Source organism: Lolium perenne, chromosome 7, assembly GCF_019359855.2.
Source record: "Lolium perenne isolate Kyuss_39 chromosome 7, Kyuss_2.0, whole genome shotgun sequence".
Lineage (NCBI taxonomy): Eukaryota > Viridiplantae > Streptophyta > Magnoliopsida > Poales > Poaceae > Lolium > Lolium perenne.
The window spans coordinates 286,141,978-286,153,119 of NC_067250.2; the positions used below are offsets into that span (position 1 = coordinate 286,141,978).

At 48.1% G+C, this 11,142-nt stretch overlaps 1 protein-coding gene across 1 annotated transcript; it reads right to left on the reverse strand.

Annotated features, from left to right (window-relative positions):
• Window positions 1–1,283: 1,283 nt before the first annotated feature.
• LOC127312399 (peroxidase 45) lies at window positions 1,284–2,840 on the reverse strand. Its single transcript, XM_051342926.2, has 4 exons — window positions 2,501–2,840; window positions 2,197–2,394; window positions 1,917–2,076; window positions 1,284–1,787 (listed from the first exon to the last, which is right to left on the reverse strand). The coding sequence occupies exons 1-4, from the start codon at window positions 2,711–2,713 to the stop codon at window positions 1,414–1,416; spliced, it is 945 nt and encodes a 314-aa protein (XP_051198886.1). The 5' UTR covers window positions 2,714–2,840; the 3' UTR covers window positions 1,284–1,413.
• Between the last annotated feature and the right edge of the window lie 8,302 nt (window positions 2,841–11,142).

The following is an 11,142-nucleotide window of genomic DNA, read 5'->3' on the forward strand; positions in this document are numbered from 1 at the left end:
GCAAGCCACAGTGACGAAGATGAAGGACCATTTTAACAACTTGATGGCCGACACTTCCATCATGAATGATGATTCCAAGGCGTGGTACAAGATGGCACGAGCTCGTATCATGAAGGAGATGATGGCATCATCGGCGATAGACCAAGTCATAGCGGCAGCAGAGCTTCGAACACCGGCAATGCAGCAACCACCATCGATAGAGCTTCCACCTCTGGCACCTGAGCAGCCAGCACCGGCTGTCATCGACGACCCACTGGCCTCCTCCATTTGATCTCTATTCCTCTTCCTGATTTGTAATATGATGAGCTAGTGGTGGTGTCCGGTAGCCGGCGCATGGCCATTGAATTTGAACTGGAGACTTGCATTTGAATGTGGACGCATTAATGGCTCAATTTGACCTATGATTTGGTTTTCTTAGCCTTTTGATCATTGGAGGGTCAATTTGGGGACCCCCTGGGGGAGCTGACCCCCAAACTGCGGAAGCTTTGCTAACACTCCCCAAATGCTCTATCTAGCGCCCTTGCTAACCTTCATTGGGTGAGGGTGTACTCTTTTTTTTTTTGAAACGAGGCAAAAGCTTTGCCTTTCATTGATATAGGAGAAAAGAGTTGCCCGTTTATGAGGAAAACTGGCCGAAAAACCGTTACAACACGACACCACACGCCAGCCCCGAGGCTGCGCTCCACACGGGTCGACGACCAACCAGGTCGACACCACACCTCAACGCAACAGGCGGAGGCGAAAAAACCGGAGCCACCGCTCCAACTGAGATTATTAAATAACAAGATAGTTGTAACCACAAAAATTGCTCACCCAACACCAACTCATGAGATGATGTCAACTACGAATTAAGTTAATTCTTACTCTACTCAAAATTAGTCACATGAAAAAAAAATTCGTAATCGTGAGGGCGTGCAACCTGAATATGATCATGCGGATCGTGCTGTTATGTACCTAGTGGGAATGGTTAGTTAATGCATGCTGAACTGAATTGCACTAATCATTGTGCTCTCTTTCACCGATTAGAGTAAGTGCAGATCAGTGTTGATGGGTCATTTGATATTGATGAATTTAGGTCTAATATGATGGCCCTTCCCGTGCGTGCCAATCTGCCAGAGAGCCTGCACTCGCTAATTTCTGTTGGAGTGTGACTCAGGGTCACGCAAGAGAACAAGACATCTGTGCATCCTTTGGAAACATATCCAACGGACAACGGCAAGGCATGTACACGATCGGGTTTCAAACAGAACAAGAATAACCATGAGTCCATGACACAACTTAAAGTCGATCAGTTATATTATAAAGACATCGCGGTTGGCTCCATAATTCGAATCAAAACCATATAAACACGATCGATCTTATTATAATGTGTGCGTATGAGCAACCGGTCGGTGGCGATCGACGAGTCTATAACTAATTCGGGGTCCGGCAGTCGCGGCGTATCTCGCCGTTGGCGGCCGTCTTGACACCGACCCTTCCGAGCTTGGTCATGGCGTTCGTGAAGTTGTTGAAGAAGGCGTCCTGATTCGAAGCGTAGTAATTAACTGTGCCTCGAGACCTCTGGTCCGTGTAGAGCACCTGGTCAGAGCCCAGGAGGCCCCTGCCGCCCTGAAGGTTCTTGAAGTAGGAGTTGTCGAAGCCCCCCGGCGTCGCAGCGTCGAGTAACGCGAAGCTCTGGCGGGCGCAGGTGCTCCGGAGTTGCGCGGCGAAGCCCGAGTCCATGCTCGGGTCCGTGCCGATCCTGCTCTGGAAGAAGGTGCAATCCGCCGCGCCTAATGTGTGGCCACCTGGATTAACGTAACGGGCAAGTGATCAATCGTGTCATCGAGTCAGAAGGTTGTCTGCGTTTGTTGCAAATGGGTTGCAGGGAAAGTGAGTGTGCATGATTAGAAGTTGACGGAGTTCAGTTCAGTCACCTGATAGGGCGATCATGTCTGTCTGGGTGAGGCCCAAGCCTGAGAAGAAGGTGTTGAGCTGGTCGAGGTTAAAGTCGACGTGCGGTAGCACGACGCTGCTCTTCGTCGAGATCCTCCCGTCGTACCTGCCCAGCTCCACCTGGTAGTAAGGACCTCCGCTCTGCAATTAACCATGGATGCACGGAGAATGTGCATAACATTTTACGCTCAGATTTTGCGAACGAAGCCATCATCCATGGCCGTTAAATTCTTGGGAAATTCAATTTCTAGGAGGTAGTACCTGGGAGACGGCTTCCCTTGCGGCGAGGGCGAGTATGTCGGCGCAGGACACCTTGTAACGGCACTGCGGGTAGTTGTCGACGGCAGCCTTGGCGGCCAGGATCGTCAGGAAGCCCTCCGGCTTCAGCGACTGGTCGTCGGGGTTGCGCCACTCGTCGTCGCTGTTCGAGTTCACGATCATGATCGATGCATCACAGCCCTGCACACAACGAGCTGCATGGGTCAACCACTGATCATGGCGTATTAGTACATGATACATGCATCATGGCACAGGATCAAGAGAAGTCGCGAGCGTGCGTACGTACCCTGACGGCGCAGTCATGGAAGAAGAGTCTGAGCGCGGCAGGGCCGGCGATCGGCGACTGGGCCATGGACTGCTTGACGGAGCTCCGGACAATGGCCTCCAGTTTGGGGCAGATGCTCGCGTAGTAGCCCGTCCTCAGCTGCGCGGCGGCCAACGGCGACAAGAGCATAACGACGACGGCGAGGAAGGATGACCATAGCCGTAGGTGCGCCATGGATTGATTCGTTCGGTTGCTTAGCTAGGGAAGACAGTTGTGTTGCGTGTTCTTCCAAAAGCGTGGCTGACTGGCTGGCCGACCAGCTAGCTAGTGCTTTGCTGGGCTAGCTCTCGATCGAGGCGGTTTGAAAGTGACGAGAGACACCAGATATAAAGACAGTGCAGGTTTATATAGCGTAGAGCACCAGATGGGCTGACGCGGTGTGGCTTCTGCCCCTGATCCAGTCGGCCAGTCATCGTCTATTGAACCGTGAAATTGGCCTGAACCAGACAGACATAGCATATATCTGACAGCTGGGGTTTTGCCGTTTTGGTCATAGTGATATGTACGTAGGCGATGATGATGCTAATGCATGATCACTACACATCACACCTCATTTTAACTGATAGCCGCCGGAAAGTAAGAACTAAGGAATCGGTTCTGCAGCTATATTAAGGTGCCGTTGCACGCTGACGAGCTTGGTCGTTTGTTCAGAACCACTACGCGCTTTCCATAAGCCCGAGGAAATCCTTTTTTGTAAAACAAATTGGCTTTAATGAAACGTATGTCATGTTTGGTTTCCAGCCACACCTAAGTTTAGCAAGTGTGGCAATCACAAAAGTGTGGCTAAGAATTTAAAAGTTACAAAGTGTGACAAAAGTTGCAACAAATTCATTCCACAACATTATTCCCTCCCGATAAAAGAGGGGGCAAGTGTTGGTTTCTTTTGGAATTGCAGTTGAAGAATTACCGGTGGGTAATTATTGTAGAAAACAGTGTTAAAATTACCATGCATGCGCCGCAAAAAAGTGGGACCTGAAATAATTACTACTAGCTAGTTAACAGCATGTTTCATAGTTGACATCGGTAAATTACTGTTGACATTCAAGATTTCTACCGAGAAATTGTTTTTGAAAAAAATATAGGTAGTTACCATTTCGCAAAAATTACTCTTAAATAGCTAAAACGATTGTTTACTATGCAAGCTGAATATTTGTATCGACGAATCAAAATAAATAAATATAAAATAGTTTAAAAAATTGATGCAATGTTTACGGACGTTGTTCATGAGCGTGAAGAGTGTCCAAATCTCTCCGCGTTTATATATGGTATAATCATGGGCTACAACTAGTTTATGCTGACAAGAGCAAGCAACATGTCATAATAAGATCAAATTGTTCAGTTTTGTGTGCCAACCATACCTATTAAATTACTTAATGCAACAGTTTGAAGATGGATGTCCCTAGGTAATGATTAGTTACTCCCATATTTTTTCTGCACCTGATAAGACCTTCTCGAGCCAAGCTCGAAGTACCGTTGTGCATTTTATTTGGTTTCTTACAATTTATTTTTTCCTTGTCTGTGCACATTGTTTAGTTGCGAACAAAGATGGACGTGTAGGGAGATAGATATTAAGGTTGTTTTGTTGCACACGTTCTCGTGTGGTGGTTACCACTTTTTGCAAGTGGTAGCATTACCACACACTACTATGAATAAACAAGCAGCATATCGAATAAACATGTAACACTAAATTAACGTCATTTAGCTCTAGCTACTATCAAATAGCAGTTCGTCGAGATGTTACCTAGCTAATATCAAACATGAACATAGCGATCAATGCATGCGGCCTATTTAGAAAGGAGACATATCGATGAGGTAGATTTTCCCTTGTACTATTGTTGGAACCTCTCAAAACAAGGCATGTTTTTTTTAGAAATCGGCGGCTTAGTCTATCTCTCATGTTCTAGATGTCCTTTGATACTGCAAGGCCATACTGAGATCGCATCCCTCCAAATGTCCAATGTGATATAATATCCTACTATCTCCGTTCTTTTTTAATCGACGTGCAGAGTAGCCTTTGCACGAACATATCGTACATGCTGCCATCAATTAATTTGAACCGGAGGTAGTATTTTGCTTGGTTCGCAAACGGTCGACCTTGCTTGATTACTTCCACCCTTTGTTGCTCTATGTCTCTGCTGTAAAACTAACTATGGTAGTGCACCGAGGATAAACAAATTAAAAATAACAATTTCCATTTTTTATATTTTTTTCGAAACATACTTAAAAAGTGCATGTAATATAACTTTTTCGATAACGGATGCTTTATTACTTAGAAAAGTAATTACACCCAGCCTTGCATAACCATGATGCACACAATCGTTTAAATGTCTCAAGTCGAAAGTCTGAAAACAAAAACTAGGCGAAATACATATCGGAGCCATGAATCATAAGACGCCTAAGGTGTGGGTGGGGCTTCAATCCGTAGACTATGTTGCCACCCATGTAGGGAAAAAGTATCCCTCGCTGCAGCCTCCAAACGTGTACAGACCTCCGTAAATAGGTTTCGATTCTCCACTCGCTGAAGAGGTAACCACAAACGGAGAACACCTGTACATCTGTAGACAACCTGCAATATAGTGCAATTTTTATCGTTAAAAATCTTATCATTTCTACTTATCCAAAGCGCCCAGATAACTGCAAGTGCCCCCACCCTAATAAGCAACTTAAACCTTGAATCGATATCATGAAGCCAATTGCCAAAGACATTGGCGACACTAGTCGAAGGATACAAGCTAGATGCTACTTGAATGATTGACCATATAGATCTCGCAAAATGGCACTGGAAGAAAATGTGTTTAATAGTTTCGTCATGTTGACAGAACACACACCTAGTACTTCCATGCCAGTTTCACTTAACAAGATTATCCTTGGTGAGGATAATCCCCCGACGAAGATACCATCCAAAAATATTTATTTTTAGTGGCATTTTCATCTTCCAAGTTTTCTTATTATTATCAACTGGTATGTCAGAATGAAGTATCGTATTTTATAGTGATTTTACCGAGAAAGTGTCATCTACATGTAGATTACACCTAAATTCGTCCGGTTCAGGCGATAGGTGTATATCTCCCAGCCGTTGAATTAGGGAATTCCATGTCAATAGTCTTTGCCCAAGCAAGACTCATCTGAACGACACATTTGGAGGTGATGTAGACATTACCGTGGCAATGGTATCACTTTTGTGATGAACAATACTATACAGGGCAGGATATTGTTCACATAAGGGTGCATTGTCTAACCAAATGTCTTCCCAGAACCGTATATGTGCTTCATTCTTAATTGAGAAAGTGCCATAGCGGAAAAAGATTTTCTTTGCTGCCATGAGACCTGCCCAGAAATTCGAATCTCCTGGTTTTCAAACCACTTGGGATAACGTCTTCGAACCGATATACTTTCTCCTAAGAATAGTTTGCCAAATCTCATCCTCGCTAAGGAGATTGAATAACCATTTACCTAGCAGGGCTGAATTCTTGACTTCCAAGTCATGAACTCCAAGCCCTCCTTAATCTTTGGGACTACAAACTATACTCCATTTAATCAGTCGATATTTCTTTTTCTCGTCGTCCCCTTGCCAAAAGAATCTGGATCGATAGTAATCGAGTTACTCAGTGTTTCTTTTGGTACAAGGAAGAAAGATAGCATATACAGTACCATATTAGTCAGTACCGAATTGATGAGAACCAATCTTCCTCCCAGGGATAACAATTTCCCTTTCCAGCCGCTAAGGCATTTTTGTAGTATTTCTTCCACTATTTTCCATTCAGCTGATAATAAATAGAAATACCCAAATAGCGAATAGGAAATTAGCCTTGCCCGCAACCGAACAACTCTGCAGATAGAGTCGTATCATTTTGGGCATCACCAAAGCATGTAATATAACTGAGGACAAAGAAAAATGAAGGTACTACAAATGACGTGTAATATAACTGAGGACAGAGGATACCCTTTTCCCTTTCGATGTTTGGATCACCAATAACTTCGTGTCGGCCTTGCGGCACAAAAAGTTCCAAAAAATTAAGCACCTAAACCATTATTCTTTAAATGTTTTTTTCTTGGAAAAGGAGACTAAGACCCAGCATCTTGATCGATCGATGTATGTGGCCTCTTTGCTATATTATCCAACAAAGGTCCAACGAATATCATACGTAATACCTACAAACCTGACAATGTGCTCAACTTTTTCTGGCCCACCTGCAAAAACTTAAGCATATCTGCGTCCCAACGAAAAAAAAGGGAAACCCTTTATGCTCAAAAAATTAAACATAAAGTTGTCTATTTTACAGGGGGCAGCGTTTTGGCTCCCGAGTGTAGCTACTCCTGAAATCTGTACCACCAAACGTACTACCAAGATCTGTGCCAAAAGCACTTATGTGTCTGATACGTGCCTGCAGAAATTGATGTAATGATGAACGGGTATTAAGAGCTAGGTTACATGGGCCCATGCCTGGACAGGGAATCTTGAATTGGCCGTTTGCCTTGACTGTCGAATGGACATGGACCGGTGGTCTAGAATTTCTTTTGATCGATGGACCATCATGTAGGACTGATCACATCTGATCCAAATATGCAATGCATGTGTGCCTCGTTTGCTTGATTGTACGGAGTATTAGATTAACTTCAACAAACATTGCAAACTGAAATTTACGATGTGTTATCTGCGTTTTGCTTAGGCGGTTATTTTTTAAACATAAGGCTTGAGAGCCCAGCTTTAAATTAATAAAGCCATCAACCGGCTAGGATACAATGGTGCTGATTACACAAACTTGAACAAGGTAAAAGAAAGAGGCAAAGCCCTAGAGGAACTACAGAGAATTCCACTCGGCAGCGCCACCAAAGAGCCCACAAGTACAAGCTACGGAGAACTGCCGCGGACGGAAAGAGACGTGCCAAGCGAGGAGGAGAAGCACCAGCGTCAAAGAGATGAAGATCCGGCTCCGAGACCACCTCGCCTTGCTGCCGCCGAAGGAGGGACCCTTCCCATCTCATCGGCCAACACAGAACCTAGAGGTGGTTGAGCGCCCAAAAAAGCCTTGAACTTGCTGACTGCCGCCATAGGCCTGACCATAGACACACCCAAACCGCACCACCGTCATTGTCACCACACCGATAGCCCTCTGTCCCCTCGACCCAAAGCGGCGCCTCCAAGGAGGAGAACGACGCATTGCGCCATCGTCGCCCGGCCATAGCCTGAGTTTTCACCCGGGAAGAAGAGGAATTAGGGGAGGGTTGCCTCACCAGCCCTTCAAGAAGGAGAACGGCGATAGAATCGTCGCTGCCGATGTGGCTGGCACCGAGCCAGCCAAGAGTTTCCCCCGGCAGCTCCCCACCGAACTCGCACGGACGCAGAACGGGCAGTCCGAGGACCAACCATGCCGTATCTGGCGCAGAGAGACCGGAAAGTGGAGACGCCAACGAACAGACGAAGAACGCGCCGGAGCACGACTACGCCGCACCAGCCATCCGCCGACTCCTCACCGTCCACACGGCCAAGGAGATCGACCAGCACCAGCGAACGCCACCCGTCTTCCGGTCGACGTCGCCACCCACCGTCCAGGGCCGCCGCCCCGACGTCCAAACTCCGCCCGCCACAGATCCGAGGGAGCCCGGAGGACCACATAGCAAGGGATCCGCCTCCATAAGCGCTCGTCGGCCGGCAGCACCACCACGGACCTGGAAGTGGCCAGAGCAGCACCTGCAGCCTCATGGCTGCCTGTGGTACCAGATCTAGGGATTTGGTGGGCTCGGCCGGGCCCGGGGCCACGGCCACGGCCCGCGCGCGAGGCGGCCGCCCTGGCCGCGCTGCCCGTCCGGCTCCACTCACGGGGTGTTGCGCCGCCGCCGACCGCCGAGCGCCATGGACGCCCTCCCTCGCGCCGCGCCGCCCACCTCCAATAGACCGCATCGGGCCGAGCTCGCGCCGCCCGCCGTGGCAGAAGCATCCGCGGAAGCCGCCGCCGCCCCGAGCACGCACCTCCCGCAGAGCCGCCGCGCCGCCGTCGAACGGCCGCGCCGCCACGCCCCCTGCCCAGCGCCGCGCCTCCCCGCACCGATGCCGCCCGCGCCGCCATCACCGCGAGGAGGAGAGAAGGCGCCCCGCCACCGCCGACGCCGACCGAGCTTTGCCCGGTGGCGCCTCCTGGCGGCGGCGAGGCGGGGGAGAGAAGGACGGGGCTGGCGGCGGCGGCGGACTAGGGTTTCGCCCTGGGACTCGCGGGAGCCCAGGACGAAACGGTCTCTCCTAGGCGGACGGCAAACACTAACTCTGAGTCGATGTCGGTGGACTAGGCGGTTATTGCCAATCTAGATGTCTAAAAATTAGACTAAAATTTTAATGCTTTTTCAGAAGCTCCATTTTAGGGCACGGCAAACACTAACTATGAGTCGATGTCGGTGTCTTCCTCGTCTGTCAGGATGGCGTCAAGCCAGCGGTCGCTGTCGTCGGGATGGTCGGTAGTCCCGGCTCCTTGAGCCGGTACTGCTTGTCGGAGAAGGCCTTCGCCGCCAAATGCTCCGCCTTCTTCTTTGCCTAATAATTATTCTCGTACTCAACGTCTTCGAGATGCTGCCGTCTCCACCCTGCCATGCGATGCTTGTCCGTCTCCGCCGCCAGCTGCTGCTGCACGGCCCTTGCGTGGCGGCGCTCGTCCTGCACTGAAACAAGGCGCAGTCGTGGCGCGAGCATCTCCGTTGTCTCGTGGTTGGTGGTTTTTGAGGAAGTTTAATAAGAGACGCGACCAAAATAACCACCACCGGTACTACTTGTCGGAGAAGGCCTTCGCCGCCACATTGATGACCCACAAGTATAGGGGATCGCGGCAGTCTTCGCGGGTAGTATAACCCATTTTATTGATTCGACACAAGGGGAGACAAAGAACACTTGGAAGCCTTAACAGCGGAGTTGTCAATTCAGCTGCACCTGGAAACAGACTTGCTCGCAAGAGTTTATCAGTAGTAACAGTTTTATAGCGATAGCGATAGTGAAATAACGACGAGTAACAAAGACAGCAGTAGTGATTATAGTAAACAGCAGGATTAAAATACTGTAGGCACGGGGACGGATGAACGGGCGTTGCATGGATGAGAGAAACTCATGTAACAATCATAGCAGGGCATTTGCAGATAATAATAAAACGGTGTCCAAGTACAAAGCAATCAATAGGCATGTGTTCCAATTATAGTCGTACGTGCTCGCAATGAGAAACTTGCACAACATCTTTTGTCCTACCAGCCGGTGGCAGCCGGGCCTCAAGGGAAACTACTGGATATTAAGGTACTCCTTTTAATAGAGTACCGGAGCAAAGCATTAACACTCCGTGAACACATGTGATCCTCACATCGCTACCATTCCCTCCGGTTGTCCCGATTTCTGTCACTTCGGGGCCATTGGTTCCGGACAGCGACATGTGTATACAACTTGCAGGTAAGATCATAAAACAATGAATATCATGATGAAACAATAACATGTTCAGATCTGAGATCATGGCACTCGGGCCCTAGTGACAAGCATTAAGCATAGCAAGTTGCAACAATATCATCAAAGTACCAATTACGGACACTAGGCACTATGCCCTAACAATCTTATGCTATTACATGACCAATCTCATCCAATCCCTACCATCCCCTTCGGCCTACAGCGGGGGAATTACTCACACATGGATGGGGGAAACATGGCTGGTTGATGTAGAGGCGTTGGCGGTGATGATGGCGATGATCTCCTCCAATTCCCCGTCCCGGCAGAGTGCCAGAACGGAGACTTCTGGCTCCCGAGATGGAGTTTCGCGATGTGGCGGCGTTCTGGAGGGTTTCTGGCGACTTCGACTTCTCTCCGTGCGTTTTTAGGTCGAGGCCGATAAGTAGTCCGAAGGAGGGCGTCGGAGGCCGGCCGAGAGGGCCACACCATAGGGCCGCGCGGGCCCCCCCTAGGCCGCGCCGCCTTATGGTGTGGGGCCCTCGGGCCTCCACCTTAATTGTCCTTCTGGCTCCGTCGATGTGCAGGAAAATAGGGCCTTCTGCATAAATTCCGAGGATTTTCCCGAAAGTTGGATTTCTGCACAAAAACGAGACACCAGAACAGTTCTGCTGAAAACAGCGTTAGTCCGTGTTAGTTATATCCAAAATACACAAATTAGAGGCAAAACAATAGCAAAAGTGTTCGGGAAAGTAGATACGTTTTGGACGTATCAACTCCCCCCAAGCTTAGCTTATTGCTTGTCCTCAAGCAATTCAGTTAACAACTGAGTGATAAAAGAACTTTCACGAACACATTTGCTCATATGATGTATATATTCTCATGCTATGGCTAATACTTAAGCAGTTCATAATGAGATATATGCAAATAGGATCATCTAACAGCTATGTCAATCATGGAGAGGTACCAACAATTAATAATAAGCATCATGAATCATGTATATAAGCAGGATTGCAATGTTCATAAGAGAGTATGATAAAGTGGTATCTCGCTTGCCCGTATTTGATCGGCAAAACATAAATGCCCAGGCACCTCTGGAGTTCATAGAAAGATTAGAAGTAGTGATTGTCAAAGATAAAAGCATCAAAGTTATACCACAATCAATCATATTTCGAGACAAGCATATTATACTAAG